Here is a 23,586-nt window from a genome sequence, read left to right as displayed (position 1 = left end):
CACATTTCTTCCCCTGCACCACCACCCGTTTGCAAGGCAGCTCCCAGTTACTAAAAGAGCCCGTCGCTCAAGACTGGGCCTCGGCCGGAGGGGTAGTTCAACAAGGGGGGCACCTGAGGCGTGAGGGCCGGCGCATTGTTCGTGAGAGACAGCCTGCTTGCACGCGCGATCAAGTCAGTGACTGTAAAGACCCCACCCCATTTTATGGTGACCGGTAGGATCCATAGCTGTCAACGTTTCCCTTTTTTTAAGGGAAATTCCCTTATTCCGAATAGGATTCCTCGCAAGAAAAGGGTAAAGTTGCCAGCTATGGTGGGATCTCGTTGTCCAGTTTATTCTGGTCTACGAGCGTAATAAAGAGTTGTCGTTGTCGTCGTCGTCGGTGTCGGTGTCCAGTACTATGAACAATCGTGACTCTACAGTACTGTATGTTTGAAAAGTTGCTTGCAGAAGGGGCATGCCGTCAGCAGCAAGCCCAGCTGGAGGGGCAGCCAATAGGGAAGCTGCTTCCGGTCATGTGGCTTGCTGTGTCGGCGGGGGGGGGGGGCTAGGGCAGGGGCGAGGCTCCTGCAGGCGCTGGAGGGAGGCAGGAAGGAGCGAAAACTCCTCCTCGCTCTGCGCGGTTCTTGCGCTCTTCCTGCTCCTCCCAGATCCAGTCCAGTCCGTTCCTCCTTAGAGCGCGGCTGACGTTTTCTTCTTCTAGGCGTTGGATAGGTAGGGATTTTGCAGGAGAAGCAGAGCAGTTGATTCTCTGGACTTTTATTAGCCCTCCTCTTCAGATACGCACTCGAGGGAGGAAGAAGGATTGATGTGCATCCAAGGCAGTGCGTGCCTGAGTGCGGAAAGAGTAATTCTGTGTTACATAGAAGGTTGTGGGAGGAGCGCCCTGCATTCCCTAAAGCAGGCATGGCCAAACTTGGCCCTCCAGTTGTTTTTGGGACTGCAATTCCCATCATCCCTAGCTAACAGGGATGATGGGAATTGTAGTCCCAAAACAACTGAAGGGCCAAAGGAGCTGCTGGGAAACCAGAAACACACTCTTCATTGCCAAGCTTTGTACATAAACAAACAAATAAAACACTAGTGAAAAACCTGTGTGAGCATACAATGGATGGGAAGTATTCACGTGTGCAGGGATGATCAAGATGATTTGCGTAAACGGTACCGAAAGGGGCAGAGAGAATAGAACTGGGCTGCTGTGGCTTCGCAAATGACGTGCATTTGCGTTTAGGCTTGAACTGGTCAGAAATATCATTCATTATATTTCCATCCCGTCTTTGAGCGCTAGGTGGTTGTGTACTTGCTTCTCCCACTCCTAGTTTTATACTCACGACAGCCCTGCAAGGTAGATTAGGCTACTCATAGGTGAGCGGTCCGAGGTCACCCGCCGCACATTCGGGGCTTTAGGTTTTGCAGGGAGCCTCCAAGGGTAAAGAAGGCTCCTTGCATTACAGAACTTGGCCATCAAATTCGTGTCAGCAGGCGATACACGGAATATAAACGCCAGGCCGGACGCTGGGGCTTCACAGCGAGGCCCTTCCCCATTTCGCGATTGCTTGCAGGCGAATACAGTACAGTGAACGCCCGAATAGGGTCAGAAGTGCTAATATTTCAGGCATTAATATTACCTGTGTAATTGCCTTGATTCTGTCACTTGCTCCCATAATTCGTGTGCGAATGTTGTGTGTTATTGCTACACTCTCATTCTTTAAATCCAAATTCTCTGATGCCAGGTGCCCCCCAACCCCAATGAAAACATGATAGAAATATACAGTGGGGGGGTCACATCATATGGGCTAAGTTTACGTGTTTTTTGTTGTTGTTTAGTCGTGTCCTACAAATCTTCAAATAAATATTGACTGTCCAGGTATGGTACTGAAATTAGTAGGGTGCCACCCCTCCCCCCAATACATTTTTCTAGTGTTTTGCTGGGAAAGGCAGATAACTTCGGGGACGGGGAGGGTCTTAAACATTAGAAGGCGGCCTAGCGGAGCCTGCGCGACTCCTTTCAGCTTCTGGTCTTTTGCAGCTTCCACCCTCCCCGAACTTCTCGGACTGCATCCCGGTGTCCCTATTGGCTCGCCGTCGCTTTTCAGCCCCGCGGCCGCAGTTGCCATGGAAACCAGCCGGTCTCGCGGGCGCTTCGCGGGCCGCCGCCGAAGTACAGGGAGCCGCGAGGGTCAAGTTTCAAACAGCAATGGAAATGACCCTCGCGGCTCCCTGTACTTGGTCGGCGGCCCGCGAAGTTTCGGCGAGAGCGGCTGGTTTCCAGGGCGACTCCTGCAAACACAACGCGGGTTCCTCGGCTACCGGGAGCGAGCAGGGCCATTTTGTGCAGCGCGGGGAGACGCGGAGCTGAGAGAGGGGAAGAAGGCGGGCGCCGCGTAGGGTGAACTCGAGGTAAGAGGCAGGGAAGCGGCCCCGTCGAGAACCTCGGAAGAAGCCGCTTCTCGCCCGCCTCGCGCTCTCCGCCAAGGGTGGCCGGAGCAGCTGGGCGGAATATGAACCCGGCATTAAGCGAGGCGGTATTATTCATCCAAGCAAGACAGGGAAACGAGTCGAGCTTCTTGCCTGAATCGTTTCCACGGCGGTTTTATGAGGCGGAGACGCCGCGAGACTCAGAGCAGCGCCTGGATTTCGGCAAGATCAGGGAGGGTCAAGGAGTTCAATGGCGCTCTTCCTCACGATGGTTTCTCCCCGATAGCTGGAGTACCTGGGTGGGGATAATTGTATTTTATTGTTTCCAGTAGCACCTTAAAGACCAACTAAGTTAGTTCTTGGTATGAGCTTTCGTGTGCATGCACACTTCTTCAGTATCTGAAGAAGTGTGCATGCACACGAAAGCTCATACCAAGAACTAACTTAGTTGGTCTTTAAGGTGCTACTAGAAGGAAAAAAATTTTTTGTTTTGACTATGGCAGACCAACACGGCTACCTTTCTGTAACTGTATTTTATTGGACTAGGAAGCTGTCAATACCTACTAGCAGGGGCGTGGCCAGAACTCACGGGGGGGGGGCAAGAACCGACGAGATTGGTCAGTTTGTTACATATTTCTATTATTTTACTGGGGAGGCAGGTGCCCCCCCCCAGCCCATGGCTACTAGCCATGATGTCTATGCCGTGATCCATCAGGGTCTTATGTTCTTCCTTATCTGTATAGCTGTTTGAATATTCAGTAGTTCAGGAATAAAGGGCATGTCAATATTCCCCATGGACTATATAGAGAGAGAGACCTCAGGCTTGTCTGGTCCTTCCCGTGCTCTTCTCAGTGCAGGGAGGAGGTGAACCAGACGACTGCATTTATTTGAACATTGAACCCTCCTTAATCCTGTGAGCTTCATCCCAGCTTTAATCTCTTGCATCCACAAAAGATTTCATCTTCAAATAAGCACAGTATCTCTCCTAGTGAAGTTGTTCACTTCTACAGGAAGGGAACACAGAAGTCCAGTGTCTTCTTCAAAGCATCACTTGAAGGAAAAGTCTTTGGACAGAGCCATAGTTCTGGTGAATTCAGGAAAGCATACGCCAAACATTGTAGCTGTTGAAATAACTTCACATTATCTTTTGTTTTCTCTTCTTAGTTTCAGTTGCCGCCCAATACATGACTAAAAATGATTGACTCAGTCAAAGTAAGAAGACAGTGCAGCTTGGATTTTTACTCTCATTATGAGCACCTTTGTTCAGTTCAGGGCTGTGTCCCTCTACAATCTGTAAAAGCTAGAAGGCTTCTTGGTGTTCTTGATCTAAATGCAGATCGCATCAAACCTCCTGATTGGGTACCTCTCTTGGATGCTATCAGGCACAACAAAACTTTGACTTCTATTGCCATAAGAAGCTTTCATCATCAGGGAAATAGAGACTCAGGTAGTAACCAGTTAAATTGTTAACCATATGACCGCTCTTTCTCTTATAAAATTGTGTTCTTGTGCTAAATCCTACTCTGATCAGCTCCCTTCATCATGGTCAGTGGTCACGGATGATGAGAGTTAGAGTCAAACAAAAGCAGAAATACTGCAAGTTTCTCATTCCTGCAGTTACCTTTTTTTTTAAAAAAGAAAAAAGAAAAATTGGGATTATAAGAATTGTGTATTTTGGGTTGTCGTCCTTCCCCTTTCTGTCCATTTTTTTTCATTTAACGGTCCATTCCTCCCCCATTCATACTCCTTAGTATTTGTTTCTTCAGGTTACAATAGAAGAGGGAGAGTTATGCATGTGACTTGCATTATGTTTAAGTTGCCTTTGGCCATGGTGTCACTAATACAAAGGAATTTGCATCTGCTTATATAGCTAAAATGGGATGGTAGGCAGAATCAATCAATCAATCAATCAATCAATCAATCAATTACTCATGAATGGCCTATGTAAACGCTTAAGTGGTGTTTGTTCTGATGATTTTATTAGCTTTTTTTGTTTTCTAGGTGTTGAAAAGCAGGGAACATATATTGTAAGAAGGAGAATTCCAGCAATTCGATCCAAAGACTTTACTGCTCAACTATGTAAAGCTATTAAAAGTTGTCTGATGAGATCAAGTGCTCTAGTAAATTTGGAACTACAGGGACTGCTTTTGAGGGAAAAAGACTTAATATTACTGACAAAAGTAAGACTGCTCAATTGCAATAAATATTTTCATAGAAATACTTCTGTGCCCATTTTAAAATTACTAATATTCTTTATTTTGAAGGGGTTGGCTAACACATCATCTCTAGAGAGACTGTCTTTAGCAGACTCACCAATTGGTGATGGAGGTTTGGAAAGTAAGTTCTGAATTTTCTGAAGAAAACTAGACTTAATATGCGACACAGTGTCATTTGTAAAAATACATCTTGTTTCACACATTCATAATACTGCTGTAGTTAGTACATTTTAATTTGAAATGTCCTGTTTAACCTTGTTTTATGTTCTTTGGTATGTTAAAAACATTTCCCACATTTGAAATGAAATAATGGCATTCTGATTACATCTTGGCTTTCTTCTGTCGGAAGTTCATAGAAGTTAATTTGATGGTATCTTGGAAATCCGTGGCTGCCTTGGTGGCCATGATCTATCTATTTTTCTGTATGACAACTTAGGTAGCTGCTTCAGGTGCATTGAGTTGTAAAGAGGAGCAACTGCACGTGAAATACAAAGAAGAGTATAGCCTTTCTCAGGCGTTCTCCCTTTGCATGAGAGAGAGTGCAGGGAAGCCCTTGCTGCCCCTCCCCACCGATGCGACCCTGCTGCCCACTCCCAAACCCGTAGCTATTTACACATTGTGGGGAAAAGTCTGTACACACATAGGCTACCTCTCACCCCTTAGGCTTGAAAAGATACCTTCCTATTGCCCTGAAAGTTTCTATTGAGGCTAACTGCATTGCTGTGGGAGGGGCAATGATGCGAGGTTGTGGGCCAGGCAAGGAAGTCCCAACATGCCATAACTGTTCAAATTTGTATTCTCTGGAAATATACCACTGATACTAGGTAGTGTTGTTCAGCAGTGAGACTGACAAGAGCTTCAATCAGAGGAGTGAAAAATGACATACTGCATGAGGAACTGGTGACTTGTTGGCTTGTATTACATGACGTGCAAACACACACAAACACAACTTGGAACTACATTAACCAAAACACTTGTACAATAGTGTTTTTCCACAATTTACTATGTGATAGGATGTATGAATACACAAATGACACTGAAATTAATGGACGTACTTAGATTTTTTCTTTCTTTTACAAAAGCTTTGGGAAAGTAGACTGTTTAGTACAGCAGTTGCCACTCTAGAGTTGCCACCCTTGTTGCAAGCACATGGCAGCACAACATTGCTGATCAATGAAGTGAGAATGTACTGGTGATTAAAAGGAGCTTGAAGCTGTAAAGATAGCAACCTTCTATACTTAATTAGTGACATCTCTCTTTATTTCCAGTGATTTGTCAGAGTGTGAAGAATTCAGCTTGCATCAAAACTATAGATTTTACAGGGTGCAGTTTGACATGGCGAGGAACCCAACACATGGCCAACATTTTAAAGGTAAAACCACTTTTGAAATTTGATGTAAATGTTGCTATTCCTGTCTGTAATTTATATGTGAACCAAATGCTAACTATACCTGCATATTAAGCAGACAGCCTTGGCACTATCTGCTGTCTCGTCTGCTAAGTCCATGTATCAACTCATCTATAGGATGACTTTTTAAAGTTTGAAATGTCCCGTTTAACCTAATTTTATGCTCTGTGGCATGTTAAAAACATTTTCCAAACGTGAAAGGTTTTTGTTTTTTAATTGAAAAGTTGACTTCAAATTATGTCAGCTTTTAAAGGGATGTTTGTGGATGTGCATAATCCTCAGGATTTTTACTTGGAAGTAAATTCCACTCAGTTTTAAGGGATTTACAATGTCATTCTAACCATTCTAGCCATGTCTACTGAAAGGTAAGTTGTATTGAATTCAGTGGGGCTTAGTGAGGTTTGGAGTGCAAGCCTTACTCCCTAGTTTAGGATATTTAGAATTGCACCCTGAGTGTTCTGTAACACAAATCCATGAACTTTAAGCTTATGTTTCTGTTTGTGATGAAAATTGCCTGTCCCTAAGGACTACTTCTGAAGCCCTAGTATATTAACTTCTAACATAGCATCCAGTTTTCCTGAAGTTCACAGTAAGACAAGCCATTCAGTTTTGACAGGCATGCAGCATTCTGTTTGTCTTCACATAGAAAAGAATGAGTTTGAAATGTAACTTATTCTCAAGTGTGTTTTAATATTACTTTAACTTTAGCTTTAGCTCTCATTATACCTTCAACAATATAATGGTCATTCAGTTTTTGTATTCTAGCTGGCATTTTCAGCAACTATTTGCATTTGCATTTTGGTGGTTTTGTCTTTGAAAGCACCAGGCACTGAAAAGACACAGTGAAGCTTGGGCTGAGAGCCTGCGCTATAGGAGACCTGATTTGGACTGCATGGCTGGCTTAAGGCGCATTACTCTCAACTGCAACTCACTTATTGGTGACCGAGGTGCTGGTGTTTTAGCTGAATGCCTTGGAGAAGACCTATGGTTAAAAGGTAGGTGCTAATTATAGATATAGTTGTAAACAGCATGCTTGTGTAGGATACAACACCTTTACATGGAGTAAATTACTGCATATTTTACAAGGTCTGTTTCTTACTATGGGGAGAGGAATGTCAAGTTCCCTGCCCTTTTCTGTGAGCTAACTTGTAGCTCTAATATGGTCCTATAAATAAGGTTTAGAACCATTCATAAGTACAAACTATTTCAAAGAATTTCTGTTAAGCCTTCTGTTAAGCCAAATGTAGGCTCTGCATTTAAATAATTTTGCCCAACATGATTGCTTTCTTCTGTCCCTTTCTTAGCTTTCCACCCCTCCCTCAACTTTATTTCCATGAGCTTTATTAGTTAGGGACTAGGTTTGGGGAGGGCCTTCAGCAGCATGAGGAATAAGGGCTGTTGCTCCACTATCAGGAGCGCTTGCTCCTCAGAAGTAACACTGAATAATCTCAATTACCGTATTTTTCCATCCATAAGACACCCCCTATTTTGGGGGACTCTGATTTAAGAAAATGGGGGGAGATGTATCTGTGTATAAGACGCCCCCTAATTTTTGACATTATTTTTTAGGGAAAAAACCTAGTCTTATACACTGAAAAATCTGGTAAGTAGCCATGACCAGATGAATCTTGCTATGTGTGGACAATAATGCAAATAACAGTGTATGTACTTGATTATGTATGAGACCAGTTAACATGTAACTGACTGAGTGATGGGCAAATAATTTAGTGGGCAAAGTGTGTGTAAAATCACACATAATTTGTTGAAATAACATAATACTTCTTTTTCTACCAGTATTTGGCAACTTCAGGTTGAAGTTAGAGGAGGGTCTGTCTAAACATTCTGCTGTGTCTGTGTTTAAATACTTCTAGATCATGCCAATTAATAATATTCTTCTTTAATATTCTAGCACTTGATTTGCAGCAGTGCGGAATTACCAATGAGGGAGCTAGATCACTTTTGGATATATTTGAGACCAACAAAACAATTGTGGTTCTAGACATCAGGAAAAATCCATTAATAGGTATGCTTCTTTTGGTTGCACCATCCAGGAGTATAAAAATGTATATTAGAATTTGAAAAGTATAATGCACTTAAAAACAGTGTGACATTAATGTTCCCCACCGCCTTGAGAATGAGGATATTCAGGGCACTCTTTATAGAAAGAGCATCTTCTTGTGGGGCAAAACCAGATTTACAAATGTGCAGGTATTGTAGGATTCTGCCTTTTGACAGGGTCATATTTTGAATGGACAAATGCTAGAGAGCGCTCTCTGTTGCCTTCACTGATGACCCCTTCCCACAAAATTGAGCCATAAAGTACTCTTTAATACCTTCTCTATCCCCAACATGAATACTAATAGGCAGGTGCTCATGTTCTTTCCTTATACATCTCTGTTGCTGGCTGCCATGTACTAGCAAAGAGACATGTGTAAGGAAGTGACTGAGGTGCATTGGGAGAAAATGGAAACCTTTTGGTTGTGTAGAAGAAAGTGACTAAAGTACATTGATTGGTACCTGTGATGGGTACATACACACTCTAGGGCAGCAGTATCCAATGTGGTGACATCCAGATGTGCCATCAGCCCCACTTGTCATGTCATGGTCAGACAAGATAGGAATTGTAGTCTAACAGCATCTAGAAGTTACCACACTGGCTTCCCTGTTCTAGGGGCTGCACGTCCAAACTGCATCAGCCTAAAGCTCCCAGATCTAACCAGTCTTCAGTACAGTAAGCTTAAAAGGCTTCAGGCATCTGCCTTCTAACACCAAGGGCCAATACTCATGATTACTGAGCTTGTAAGAGTGACTCAAACCTACTGTGTGGGTTGGTTATATATCCATGGTTCACCAGCAGTAGATTGTGTCATGAATAAGGCCTTTGAGGGCAGAAACTAGAAAGTGCTGGAAGACTCTGGAAAGTTCATATTGTTTTGACTAACTCAGAGTCATGTGGAGCCAGGAGAGATAAATTCCTGGACTCAGCGAGCTGCCTTATCTCTTTGCTCTCTCTCTTTGCTCTCTTTTACTCTGCTTGTACATTGCATGGAACAGAATTTTTGCCACAGTAAAGTTTTTCTTTTACTGTGGATCTTTGAGTCTGCGTGGTTCTTTTTTATTTACTGCAAGACATTACTGTTCGACAGATTCACCATACGGAAGCACATGCCTGTATCTCTTGTGATGTAAAAGAAAAAAATAGCCATTTAATGGTCTCCCCCTCTTTCCACTTAATAACCTTAGTGTCTTCATAACTTAATAACTCAAAACCTCAAAGCTCTGGTTAGACAATCATTGAGACAGTAAATTCCTGGTCCCTCTTTCTGCACTAGCATTTAGATAACTCTGGGGATATATTTAGGTCCTTTGACTTGGCTCTTTGATAGATATGGGGCTGAGCCATGGAGACTTTATATATAGGTAGTTCTTTTAGCCACTCTAGTAGTAGAAATGAGGGCAGAGGAGAGGCTGAATGGATTATAGTGGGTGCTAAAAAAAATAACATATAATGAAAATGTATTTGTTAATCTTTTTTTGTAGATCATGCTTTAATGAAGACAATAATTGAAAAAGTTCTGATGAATGCAAATGGAAGTAACATGGAGGTATATTCTGTAACAGAGTTTGTTTGTAGTTACTAGTATAATGAAATAATCCACAAAATACCACATAATTGTGCCAGTCATTTCTCTGCTCATTACATTTTGGACAATGGAACTCTTGGGGGAAAAAACACTTTTGAGTTATAAAAAGGCAGAGCATGTTTTTAAAATTCAGACTAGCATTAGGTTGCTTCTTCAATGTGCTCAGAGCAGGTTTTTAGTTTGGTCAGACAGGGAGACACTTCCTTTTATCTCAAGCAAATAATTTTTCTCCTGTTCCTGAGAATTTCCTATTCGCATTGCCTCGTGTTTTGCTTGAATTCATCCAGTTTGCAGACACTGCTTGAAGACTGGGACAATACTGATGACACCTGGTCCCAAAGCACTGAATGACCTCACTCAGTGGTTTCATAGATACATAGTAAATAATATATAAAACTCTGTCGAAATGCAAACAACAATTCCAATGAAGACAAGTGACTGGAAGTGTTGAATTAGACAAAACAGAAGAACTACTGGAGAATCACCACCACCAGATGTTCTAAACCGTGTAAAGAATGGTGCAATCTACACAGTCAAAAACTGCTGAGAGGCCCAGTAAGATCAGTAGGGAGGTGATGTCTTTGTTGACCTTCAGGAAAGGGATCCCCTACCAGGGCTGCTGGTCTCTTGCTGATACTGGACTGAAAAGGGTTGAGAGGTGTATCATTCAACAATACCTTGAGGAATTCTTCTTGCACAAATACCATAATCATTCCACCAAAGAGAAAGATTTGGTGCTGGTTGAAAACTGGCTAAACTTCTTTATTTGGTGTAGATTTTTAAAAGAATGATTGGACCACTGCCAATTTGAAATTCTGGACTTTAAAGAAATATTACCAGTTTTGTTGAGAAATTTGCTAAGCTCTCCATGATAGATCTGTGCTAGCCAAGGCGTGTGAAGTTGCTATTTTAATGTGGTGGTTTTCAAAATCCCAAGCACCCTGTCATCATCCTTGAGAATGATCTTATGTCAATCCAAGCAACAGCAATGGGTGGCTGTAGACTACATATGAACTACAGCATCCAAGCCAGACTGAATTTGAGCTAGTTTATCAATGATGCATCAGGCAAAACCATCAGAGCAAGCAGTTTCTGGTGACTCAGTCTGGTGAACCTCCTGAAAAAGCTCAGCTGCATGCAATTCTTTTGATGTTGTGGCAGAGAAGAAAGATTTCTTTGCAGTTGCCATCACTACCACCTCATAGGCCTGGGAATGGCGTGCTCCATGAGCCCAGGAAGTATGCAAATGATAGATAAATTTTTAAATACATTTAAAATTCTTATGTTTCTCCTTTATTCCCCAATATCTGGTATCAATTTAAGTAAGGATGTTCATCTTGACGTAGTTACTACTAAATCAAAATATACACTCTTTTTTTTCCTCTTCCAGTATAAGTGGCTTCCATCTCCACCCTCAAAAGACCTTAAAAATAAACCTAAAAAAAGAACAGTTGTCTTAGGAAATGGCAGAAAAGGAAAAGCTACTATTCGTATTGGTAAGTATATTGCTTTGTACAAGTTGATATAAAATAAAAATTAACTGATATGTCAATGAGTTGATACAGCTTGTATATATAGATGGTCATATTTGTTTAGAAGCAAGACTGTAAAAAAAATAGTAAAACAAATGATAAGAAAGAAACTTAAGAAACTGTCTAATAAACTAAAAAAGATATTCCAACACATTTTTAGTTACTAGTGAACAAAAAATGCAGAACAATCAGGATCTTGGAATAAGAGTGCTTCCAGGAATTCAAATTGGGTTGTATCTAGGTTACTAAACCATGGTTATCTCCTGGCTGAGCTAGTCATACATCAATTTATTCAATTGATTCCAGCCAGTTGGCAAGGCTGAAAATTATTTTGGCTTGAAGAATGAAAGCTTCAAAAACAAACCAACAACCAGCAAATAAAATCATTGATTCCATTTTGCATTTTTCTAACTGGGACAGTTTTTGAAGTGCTTCTCATTTTCAAAGTAGAACTATTTAAAACACACTAGCCTAGCCAGTCCAAGGGCTTCTGCCTCTTGCTGCCAAACCACCCAACATTTCTCTCTACCTTGAAGCTAGCCAGGGAAGGGCGACTGGGATCTTCCCCTTCTTTACATACAATCCTCTCAACCTCAGTGAAACTTCAGGAGACATTTCCCCACTGCTTCCAAGCTAAAGCTTAAGGTGGTAGCTCATTGTCACCATTAACAAAGGGTCATGGACCACTTGCTAAGGCAGGGGTAGTGAATGGAAATATGGATGGCTGCTAATATACTTAACTAGGATAGATAGTATACAGAGTTCTGAGACATGCCCTATGTTTAGGATTAAATGTAGTCAGAAATTTCTGACTTCAATTTGCTGTGTTCATACTTTACCAGTGTTCATGTCCTTAGGTATCTATCCATCTATGCACACAACCCACGTCGCTTCCTTAATACAGCTTGCATACTGCCTTCCATTTTAAATCCATTCACAATCCAGGCTTTATTTGAAATATGTGGAGGGAAAATGAATCACCTGAAGCCCAACATTCTAATTTTAAGTGAGGTCTGTGATGACCTCATGAAGTAAATTTAATGTCCTGCGTGATGTTTCATTAAACAAAAAGGTTTGTTTTAAGGCTTTTCTAGTAATTGGGAGTTTGTTAGATATGCTTCAAATATGAGCCTCCTAGTTGGCATGGGAAAACCTTAAACTTATAACAACTTCTGAGCAAGCAAGCCAAGGCATTTTTATGACTACTTAAATTGAAAGGTATTTAAAATGTATTATCTTGATTAATTTATGTATCTGGCTATTTCCCTACTTCTGCTTCAGTAATCTGGAGACACAGAGGTAAGCATGCGAGCGAATATCTATGAACTTTCTGGACACCAAGGCTGCAGTTCTGTGTAGTTGCCTGGGAATGAACATGCATAGGATTGTGCTACAAGATTGCCATTTGCCATGGATGGTATCTCCACCAAGCGGGGCACTTTTCTTCCCCATGGAAGAAAATGGATATGATTGGACTGTGCAATGGAATATTAAGTACATTTACTCATGAGTCTTGCTCAGCATGGTGAGACTTAGCCTGAATCTAGCATCTGACTATAAAAAGAAAAATTATGTTAAAACAATGTTTATATATAAAATCTGGAATTTCATCAACAGCATGCTCTAGTGACTGAAATATAAATCACAACAATATATATATATTAAGCCTTGAATCATTTCCATTTATATTGCTTTTCCTGCAATAATCTCAAGGCAGCAGCCATGATTCTTCCTATTTCTTACAACAACCCTGTGAGATTGGTTATTCTGAGAGATGGTGGCCTTGATGGGTTTGCTATATAGCTTGCTCTACCTAACCTAAGTTCCTCTCTCATAACTTTTTAATTTTTCTTTTAATTTTTAAAACCGTACACTTTCACAGGTCTAATGAGGACTAATGTGCAACAATAGGGGATCACATAAGGATTCCCTGTTGTTGCACATTAGTCCTCATTAGCCCTGTGAAAGCAAGTTACCAGTAAGTCCTATAAAGTTTTATGAACCTATGTGGTGGTAGAAGAATTATTTGTTGACTTTTAATCAGCATTTTCCCAAGTACTTTCCAACTGTGGAATATAACCTGGGACTTATGGAATAAAAACAATTTCTCAGTAAAATCTTAGGTGATTGACGTTGGATTGACAGCAGAAACCCATTTCATCTACTTCTTGTCTCCTAAATTTTTACAATTCTGTATCCCCCCCCCGTGTTATCTAGATCAATTTTTCTTCTTTCTCTTGCTTGCTATGATACAGGGTTTGCATCAAAAAAGCTCTTAAGTCCTAGTAAGACAGTGCTGTGTGATCAAGACAGCTATGTTCCAAAGCCCTTGCCTCCAGGAGCACGTGGCTTCCTGCCTTGGCGTACTGCTGAACGTGCAAAACAGCACAGGTAATATTTATTGAAGGCAGTGAAGAAATGCCATATGCTTTGTGGATTAAGGTAACGTGGAAGAGGCTAGTATATTCTTAGGTAGCCCTGGTATATATATTTTCACTGAGTTCAAATTGTGTTATAGATAGGTAAATGTACAGTGCTATAAATAGTTTTTAAAGAAATAAGTGACATCAGCATCTGTGTTGTACTCAGTAGCTCAACATCTGAATGCCCTGCAGCTTAACAACTTCTTTAGGGACCCCTACAAGCACCACTCTCTTTTGAAAAGCTTGGCTTGTGTCTGGGATAGAAATAACTCTTGATATTGTAGTGACTACTTTGATGACACATGAATCCACCTTGTGGCTAGTTGCTGTACATGTATGCCATACAGGGCTTGTGCCCATGTAGAAAATGTAGGTGAAAATCAAGTAATGCTCCCAATATACCATGTTCTTGTGAAGACAGCTAGTATATTTGTATCAGTTCAAGAGAGATTGGAGAAAGACGTGCATAGTTTTTGCTGTGGTGGTTGAACTCATCTAAATAGGAATGTCTGATTCTGCAAATAAACATGGAACGCAAGTGAATTAGGGAGAGAGATTCCACTGACCCCATTCACAGTCTACTATGAATTACTTACTGTCAGCAGCTTGCTGTTGTACATTAACAATATTTTGGGTGGAGGGAAAGTGAAGGCTTTGGTTGGGAATACTGATATGAGGACTTGATCTCAGGCTGAAATAAACTTTGCTTAAATCTGTAAAGTCATGCTGCAAACATCAGACTCCCCCTCCCCACTTCTTAAAACATTTAATTTGTGTTTAGGGCTGCATCTAGGAAGAGTACTCATGAAATTCCATTGCAAATCCAGGTAACATTATAATTTCTCTTCATTTCTAGGAAACAAACAACAGAGTATTATCACTGGCTTTGGGAAGGACAGCTTATTTTTGACAATGTCCGATTGTAAAGATTCTTCCTTAGGGAAGTTTATGACTTAAATTCACTAACAAGTACAGTGTGACCTGGACTTGTAGAAAAGGCAAAATAAAAGATATCTATCAGATGATCACTAATATTATATAATCCACTTGTAAAATGAGATCATGAGCATAATTAAATCTAATTGTATACTGTGCCTATTGTATGTGCATGCAGGCTGGCATTCCAGTGAAAGTAACTGTGGAAAGTGCGTCTTCATCTGAAACGGAGACAGATGGTGCTGCAGAGGATGTTATATGTGAAACTGATGCCACAAAGTCACCAGAAATAAAGTTAAAACAGTACCATCAGTTACAGGTACAGTTTCTGTCTTTTAGATTTTATGAAAGACAAATGAAATTCAGTGATTAGCCTTTGTGCGTGGGACTAGGCACATAGAAATAGTCCGCAAATGACCCCATATAACTTAATTTTTCTAGAAGGCTGCTAGATGTACAGGTCTTTAAATTTTTTATAAATACAGAAATAAATTGCAAATATAGGCTGTGATCCAGATGAATGCAGGCAAGGAAACCATATGTGCAGTTGGTACATCACTTTGCTTTGGGAGTTGTAGTAACAAAAGCAACTAGATAAGCAACTTTTTGTCTTATTTACTAAGGGCAACAGTGACAAAAAATTAATAGCACCTTGTCTGCCCAGAATTAAGTTTTTTTGGGTTAGACAATATGTAATTTATAATATATTTCTATGAGATCCATGCCCTCACCTGTCTTACATTTGTTTACAGAAACTTTATTTAACCCTCCTGCCAATACTAGTTAATCCTACTATCTTTCCCTTGACAAAGGCCACCCTATAAAGCAGCCAAGGCAGTTTGTGTCTTCAAAGGAGACCTGAAACCGAAATGGATCTGCATATTTGTCCAAGAGTAACTAATCACCCTTTTCATTACCTTGACACGGAAAGGAATATTAACCACTTGCCCATTGCAGTTAATGTCATACTTGTACAAACTAGGAGCTGGTCAAATCATATCAGGAGCTGGTCAAATTATATCATCTTTTAAAGAAGCTGGAGTTGTGCCATCCTGTGATCTCCTAGACTCAAATGAACATCCGCTCCCTGCTACATTTATAATAAGCCAGAATTGATCAGGTACCTTGGTCTACATACTCAAGTAGCAATAACAGTGCTCCAGGCACCTCCACAAATGATATGGCATTAATTGTGGCAACCAAATCATGATAGATGCCATCTACGTGATCCTCAGAGTGCCTTGCAAATGTGTCACAGCCTGCTGTATCTCCTGAAAGCCAGATTTCAAAAGGCCCCACAGCACCCAGAAAAGCTCTACTGGACACTACAAGGTGGATGCAGTGGTGGAGGAGAAGGACCCATTTCCTCGCTTGCATCATGACAGAGGAGGCCTGATGGGTTTGATCAGACTCAGCATGTTTTTCTCCACCTTCACTGCAGCCATCTTCATTAACCTCAGTTCAGGTGTATAGCAAAGAGGGTGCTTTGGAGTGATTGTGTCACCTACCTGAGAGTAGAACTTCAACAGGAGTGCCAACCATACCAGCTGGAAAATCCCCCAGAGCCCTCAGTAATCAATTAGTCTTGGACTATTTCACTCCACAGACAGGTAAAGTCACTGATAGCCTGAAGTTCAACCAAAAAGTGACCTGATTGCGACAAGGGAATCAATATCAATTTCCTCACTGTTAGAACACTTATCTTTCTGCCCTGTTGAGCAAATCAAATCTCAAGTATTCCAGGTTTCTATGTTGAACCAATGACATGCCCGTGGTTGTCATAGCTGTGAAGTCCTGACCTGCCTCACAAGGCAGCCCTGGCATGAATGGTGAGATACACCAGAAGCCCTGGAAGTCTTCAACACTGTCTCTGAGAACAGCTCAATCAGCTCAATCAGCTCAGGTAGGGAGGCTGCTGAGCAGAAGGGAGTGGTATACCAGTAGCACCCCCAATATGAATGCCCAAAATGAGTTACAAACACCTCAAATTGGTACGTATCCAGATCAGAGACGTAGAAAAGCAGTGGCTCTCGTGCTGCACTAAATAACCAGATGGGGGCTTTCTATAACTGTGTGCTGCAGATTGAACCTTTACATGCTTTCTACCACTTAACTATGACCTCTCCTTCTGAGAGATTCTGTGTAGGACATGGTGTGTTTCATTCCTTGCTCTGCCTCTGACGCAAAGACTGTATCCTAGAATTCTGACAATGTTATCTAGTATAGTAGTCAAAGGGTAAAATATTCCCATCAATTCATTGGTGAGTACTGTGTTTGTTGGGGGAGAGAAGTTAGACCTTTAACTGCTTGTGCTCCCTTTACAGCTGTTTGCTATAGTTTCTTTCCAAAGTGATGTGTTAGTAACCTTTTTCTCTTCCAACTTAAATGTTGTTTCAAACAAGAGCCACTGGAGCGAGCCAAAATTGCTTGAAGGAATTACTATAGGAAACAACAAGATTGTAATTAAAAGTTAACTACTGTAGTTAAAAGCTTAATGATGCTTAGTTTAACTTTATTTACATCCATATAATAGTTATTTTGATCATAGTGAGGGTAATGCACCTGATCTGCTCGATTCATGTATCTAAACTTTACTTATGTATGGGATGTATACAGACACAGCAGTAACATATTTTAATATGGTCTTGTCTTTTGAGGTTAAAACCCCTGATTTTGAGAGCAGAGGTAACCCAGAAAATTTTAGAAATTCCAAAGTTCTAAAGCATAAATCCCAAAGAATCTAATTTTCAGCTATAGTACCCTTAAGAAACCATGATCTTCCTTCTGACAGATGGATTATGAAAAATGTCAATTAAGATTAAAAGAAGAACGAAGAGAGAGGGCAACTGCTGAAGAACGGATAATGGAGGTAGCACTCATTTTCTTTCTTAGCACTTTTTTAAAAAGAGACACTAACTTGTCCTGCTTTAAATATTGTTTTAGCCTTTTTTCTCACATAAGTAGAAAATTGAATTTTCCAGGATTTTAGGTTTTAGAGGCTTTTCAAACTGAGTTCAATAGAGCATACACAATTTGTCAGCTTTAAAGCCATAAGGACATCAACACTCAGTGTGATATAATTTCTTTTCTGTTCAGGGCTTTTAAACTCTTATCTGATAATATAGCTTTTGTTTAAATGACTGTATATAATATTGTTGGAGTGGTGGTTATGGGAAAATAACAGCAACCTATTCTGCCCTAAGGGCCACACACGAAATAGGAAGCAGCAGGTGTGTTTCCCCAAGTTGCCAGGTATTTATTTTAGTATTAATTAAATTATGTTTCATGATTTCTTCTAGCTGGAACTAGAAAACACCCGCTTACGGAATCTAAACTGCTCTTTGTCAGAGGTCCTCCATGCACAGTCAGTCGCCAGCACAATTCTTGAAGATGAAGGAGTTTTGGGCAGCATTGAGAGTTCTTTCCAAAAGTTTCATGCTTTTTTAGATCTTCTAAAAGACGCAGGGTAAGAGTGTGTTTTTTGAGTTACCCTTGGGATTATCCATTCTAATAGATTAGTTTGTTATAGTTCAAAACCATCCGTGGTTCATCTTCTGAGATCCTCACTGCTCAAAAGTTTGCCTAATCCTGGGGTCGCCAATCCAGTATCAGCAGGCACCATGGCACTTGTGAAGGCCTTTCTTTCTGTTCTTCAGGTCACCTGACCTATATTAATTTTATTGAAGATGAGGCCCATCACCTTCTATATAGAACACTTATAGGCCCCATCCCTTTCTACTCCAACTGGTTACCAAGGGGGGGAACCATCCTCTTTGGAGGGAATCCTGAACATGCTATGGGGAAAGCTGGAATGTTACTGGCTTATGCATTGTGAGATAAAGGTGGCATGGAAAGGAAAAGTAGGGTGGTGGCCATTCCTTTGAATGCCCAGAAGGGCATTTCATTTCAGCATGGAGTGAGGAGGGAAAAGCTACAAAGATGGTTTCTCCAGATGCTTCCTAGCTTGCATGTGGACCTGTGAATTGTGAAGGCAGCAACAGGGTTTTCCGTGTCCTGGGGGGGGGGCATTTTCTTTCAGTGTGAGTTGGATGGCAAAGAGAAGCAATGAGGATGATGTCCCTGATTGCTTCATGGTCAGTCTGACCATCCCCCTAGCGGGCCTTTACAAGGCATTTGGGTACAGAGGGGGAGATCTGTGTGGTCAGTGTGTTTGTGTAAAGAGAGTCTCTCCCCCACCCTTTTAAAGAGCTTGGTGTGTGGAAGAATAAAGGAGCATGAAAGGTCAGGTGCTAAGTCTTTTGCAAACTACACTGTTATGAACTGAATACCATTCAACCTCTTTTCTTTGCTTAAATGCCCAAGAAAGGACATCCCCTCTTTCTTTAACTTTTCAGTGCTGAAGAAAGGGCAGAGGAATTGACTTCATTTAGCTGCCTTTCTTTGCTATGCACATGTACAGCTTCTTTTCTTCCTCTTGATTTTATTTTCCTCCCCTTCCCATCATTTTCTTTAATGGAACTACTGCTAGTGTGGCATACCCCAAAATTATGTGTAAATTCATTGCTGTCCTCCCCACTCCCACCAGACCGCGGGAAGTCAACTACATTATGCTGGTCCTGATTCTACAGATCACACAATACTGATTTTCTCTGCATGCATGTGTGTGTGTGTACACACCCACAGATGCTCCAACAAAGAGCATTCCCCTGTACTAGGAAAAAAAAAATATGACTTGGCACTCCACACATGCTCTCTCTCACACATTGCTTCCCCCCTCCCTGATTGAGCCTGCCGTCCCTGGCAGTCAGCCAGCTAGTTGATGCTGCACATATGGTGAAAAGGAGCAACCTCTAAGCTAGCAACAACAGTTCTTGGACTGTGTGTGGAGCGGCTACATCATATACTTTTCCTAGTATGGGGGAATGCCACCCAACAGCAGCCATTTTGTGTGACACCCATGACACTCTCTCCAAATTCCCATTGCCCCCAAACACCTGACCTACTCATTCTTGGAGAGCAAAAGTGTATAAAAATGATCTAAAAATAGTTTCTTCTCTATACTTATGCTGTGAGCAGCTGTATTAGCGTATGATTTTACTAACAATTGTTTTATTTTAGATTTTTGTAAACTGCTTAAATGTTTTCTTACCATCAAATGGTATATAAATTTTAATATGTATTTTATCATGCAGACTTGGACAGCTTGCAGCAATGGCTGGTATAGATCAATCAGATTTTGGCTTATTTGCCCATCCTCAAATGACTTCTACTGTAGCTAAACCAGCAGTAACAGAAAGGGAGAAGTCATTTGAAGAAGAAAGACAAGAACACATGGAGAATTTCAAAGTAAGTATGGTGACAAGTGAAAAATACTGCCTGTTCAAAATTCATCTGGTGTGTTGTTGTTCAAATCCTCCCCCTTTTGCTTTACCTACAAATTTTTCTTTCATGACTTCTCTCTTCTTCTTATGCTGTTGTGTGTCTTCACTTCCAGGAAACTGTGGTTCAAGCACTGTTTTACTCTCCATTCAGATTCTTGGAATAGCTGCCTTTTTATTGGCGATACCCAAATGAAACCCTTGGTTGTAAGGCTTACAAATTGAAGTCCAAGGATTTTAGACAGCATTTTTAGAAAAGAAACCACCTCCCTGTGCAAATGAAATATAAGCTGTTACCAAATACAGTTAAGAGTGCAATTTATGGTTCCTTAGAAGTGTCCCAGAAGCCATAAGATACTTCAGAGTTCTTAATTGGTGGAGAGTAAGTCTGCCCCTACAGGCCTCTTGGTTGTGGCTGAAGGCAGCTCTGTAGGGCTGACCTCTCCAGCACTGCTGCTCCAACATTTGTATGGAGAAAAAAATTGTATGGAGAAAAAAGGGGAGTGAAAGGCGGGATATCAAGTCCAAACTCTTCTTCTTTATGCCTGGGGCAGACTGAGTGAGGCTTTGGATTGCTCTGTTAATGGTGAAAATTCAAGTTTCCTAGGATTGTGCCTAAAAAGCCAAGTGAACTAACTATTAAGACATGAGAGTGTTTCCTAATGATACTTGATCATTGGTATGTGGAGAGATTTCTATAGCTGAGGGAGTAGCCAGGGAGATCCTCTATATTGATTTCTTTACCCTGGCCTTTGATAAGTATTTTGAGGACCCACTCAATTCTTGCGTCTGTAATTTGTTTTAAGCTGTTCTTAATATTGAATATTGAATTGCTGTATCTTGGTTCCTATGGTGAATAGTGGGTATGAAATAATAATATCAATACATGCCCTCATCATCCTGGCACTACCTGGATTATGATGGTAAGAAGAAGATCCTCTCAGTCAGTCTTAAATTATTTGGACAGACATGCCAAACAGTCAAGTATCATTCTTTTATGCATAATGCTCAAGGTTTTTTTTAAAGTTGTTTTCAAAAATAATTTTTATTAAAGGTTTTCTTGGTTTACATGCATTGTCTTTTTCGGATTGTGAAGTCTTTTCTACAAATCAGTTACATTTGATATGAGACATTAGTGTTGTAAACAGTATAAGGTTGGGGAAGAAGGGGGGTGATGGGGTGGTGAATCTTATGTTCTTTTATATAGTGTGCATGTGGGGGTTTTGTCAGCATTTAACTGGGTAGGTTTGCTATCTATTTGCTTATTACATTTCCTTGGTGTTGAGAGGGATTGCGGGGCAAAACGTGGTTGGTTGTCTGCAGTTGGCTGCAGTGAGGTTTGTTTGCATTTGTGAGGGGGGAGGGATTGTTTGGTCAAGTAAACCATATTGATTCGTATGCTGTTGGTGGATTCTTCTTGTTGCCTTGTTGCATACTGCTCAAGTGTTGAACATTATGGAGCAATCATCTTTGTGACTGATGACAGCATATGCTGTCAAAATGCTTACAGATGGGAATAGAGCATAAAAAGACGTATTAGAATGAATTGCTAATATGATAATGAGTTTGGTGAGACTTGCTTATTTCATACTTTCCAGCTATCTCCCTTTTTCCCAGTGCAGAGAAAGTGGTAGCCAACTCTGAGCACATTGATGATGTTTTACATTGGGGTGGGAGAGAAGCAATTCTCCCTCTGACTGTAAAGATAGCAGTCTAGTTAGAAAATTGCTGCAGATATTCAGTTGATGTTCATTTTGATTTTCTTTTCTTTCCCTCCCTAGAATGCTGGTTCAGCTGTTATTCCTGATCCCATCTGCTTCCAGACTGATTTAGCTCCATTTCAAATTGCAAATAATGTCCTAGCTGCTGCAACAGAAGGACAAGAACTTCAGGGCATTGGGCAGCCCAATAAAAGTTTATGGCAAGACTTTGAAGGTGAAGTTGAAAGTTGGAGAATGGAAGAAAATCCATCAAAAATCAGCCAGGCAGCATCTTCTGAGAAGAGCAGCCAACCTGTGGAACTGGAAGCAAGAGGGTCCTCTGTAAGGCAACAAGTTGCTAGTTGGCATTCAGTCTCTGATCCCAGTGCAAATGTGTATAGTAGCAAATTCAGCAATCTTTCTAGTGAAAATGGTAAAGTTTCCTCAAAAAGACTTCCCTATATTGCAAGCTTTGTTGCTGGAGATCAAAGTGTACATCAAACAGATCTTTCTAGAAATGACACAGTAGGTTCTGATTCTGAAATACAAGAAAGCATCCATTCTATGGGAGGTATTTAAAAAACCAAAACATTCCTATTGGGGAGTTCACTTCACGGGTCTTGGAGATAAATGCATGCTTCAAAAACTTTATGCAGGACTTTGTGCATCTATGTCATGCCTAACTTCTTGCAGTGTAAATCTTAGCAAGAATACTCGCTGGCAGTATCCAAAAGGATTGTGCGTTTTACTTTTTATATTGTTTTATAAATGATCCCATGTGATTCCGATAATTCTTGTGCATAATTCTAATGATAACAAAATGCTGTGTGAATAAAATGTTTTTTTTTTAGTTTGTCTAAAAATATTTTGTTAACAAGTTTTGATGTCTGATGTTGTATAGACTATTCACATACGGAATACCAATATTAGGAATCAAATACCAAAATGTAAGTGGCTGTGGCTTTTTTTTAGTATTTCCCCCTCCCTTTTTTACGCAAGTATAACTTGTCTTTAAAGGAGCTTTATTGATTAAAAAAAGTATTTCAAAGGTTTTTGCTTTTCATTTTAACTAACTGTGAATATTATAAAATACAAAAATATTTTTGATGACTGAATCTTGTTCAAACTGCATCCAAACTGATTTAGGGGGTATGCAGGGGAAGAGAGGGAGGAACATTCCATTGCACAAGCAGAAATCCTTGTACTGATGGAATGAAAGACCTAGTGCTATGCTGGATAAAAGCCTATACGATATGCATGTGTGAACCAGGCCTAAGTTATAGCAATAGGTATGAAAGGTATACCAGATTTCAGCCTACAGTGAACAGTTTGCTCTCATACCAGTTTAAAAATAATTTTATTTTAATTATTAAACCTGAATTGACTATAAACAAAGCTAATTGTTTTCCATGGAACAACTGCTTTTACTAAGCCAAAACAACAGTAGACTTTCATCATTCTTAAAACTAGATTTACGGTACATGGTACTGTTAACTCCTAGCAAACAAAGCAGTTTGATTAACACTTAGTTTTGAGTGTTAATATTTTATTACAAAAATGGTTTCAACTTGTTTTAAGAAGCATAGAAATTAAAATGTCTTTTTGCTGTAGTTGCTTTGTGGCTTTTAAAAGAACCCCATGCGTGGTGGTTAATGTTCTACTTTTGAGTGCTTTTGTGTTTGACATGCCAAACGCTTTACATCAATACTCTGACCTCTATTTGTTCCATAGCTTATCAGTGTCCATAATTTAAATTTGTCATTTTACAACTTCTGCTCACTTTTGATGATATAAGTATTAGGTTGGCTGGTTGGACAATTTCACAGTTGTTTACAGCTCTACGGCAAGCTACTGAAGGCATTGGTTTCTTGGTCTCATGCAGTAATATCATGAACTTGTTGGCAGCTTTCTGCTTAAACTTAGGAGAGTATTTGCCCTTTCATATGACGTCAGTTTGTCCATTTCATAAT

At 40.5% G+C, this 23,586-nt stretch overlaps 1 protein-coding gene across 2 annotated transcripts; it reads left to right on the top strand.

The window, feature by feature from the left end:
• Positions 1-2,184: 2,184 nt before the first annotated feature.
• Positions 2,185-22,420, top strand: CEP78 (centrosomal protein 78). Of its 2 annotated transcripts, XM_053407991.1 has the most exons (16): positions 2,186-2,400; positions 3,583-3,865; positions 4,420-4,598; positions 4,683-4,755; positions 5,903-6,006; positions 6,863-7,037; positions 7,952-8,065; positions 9,583-9,647; positions 11,077-11,182; positions 13,474-13,609; positions 14,423-14,468; positions 14,756-14,896; positions 17,369-17,446; positions 17,877-18,043; positions 19,731-19,884; positions 21,698-22,420. In XM_053407991.1, the coding sequence occupies exons 2-16, from the start codon at positions 3,613-3,615 to the stop codon at positions 22,193-22,195; spliced, it is 2,289 nt and encodes a 762-aa protein (XP_053263966.1). In that variant the 5' UTR covers positions 2,186-2,400; positions 3,583-3,612; the 3' UTR covers positions 22,196-22,420. The 2 variants fall into 2 exon arrangements, with proteins under 2 accessions (XP_053263967.1, XP_053263966.1); XM_053407992.1 differs by lacking the exon at positions 17,369-17,446 and having other exon boundaries at positions 2,185-2,400.
• The last annotated feature ends 1,166 nt before the right edge of the window (positions 22,421-23,586 follow it).

Source organism: Podarcis raffonei, chromosome 11, assembly GCF_027172205.1.
Source record: "Podarcis raffonei isolate rPodRaf1 chromosome 11, rPodRaf1.pri, whole genome shotgun sequence".
Taxonomy (NCBI): Eukaryota; Metazoa; Chordata; class Lepidosauria; order Squamata; family Lacertidae; genus Podarcis; species Podarcis raffonei.
Note: the sequence above shows the minus strand (reverse complement) of the source record. Positions and strands in the feature narration are given on the sequence as shown.

Bases quoted from the DNA above. Each gene is read 5' to 3' on its own strand.
- CEP78 (XM_053407991.1), top strand. From the start codon at position 3,613: ATGATTGACTCAGTCAAAGTAAGAAGACAGTGCAGCTTGGATTTTTAC. The intron at 8,066-9,582 runs GTATGCTTCTTT...CTTTTTTTGTAG, and splicing joins CAGGAAAAATCCATTAATAG to ATCATGCTTTAATGAAGACA. The intron at 14,897-17,368 runs GTACAGTTTCTG...TCCTTCTGACAG, and splicing joins AACAGTACCATCAGTTACAG to ATGGATTATGAAAAATGTCA.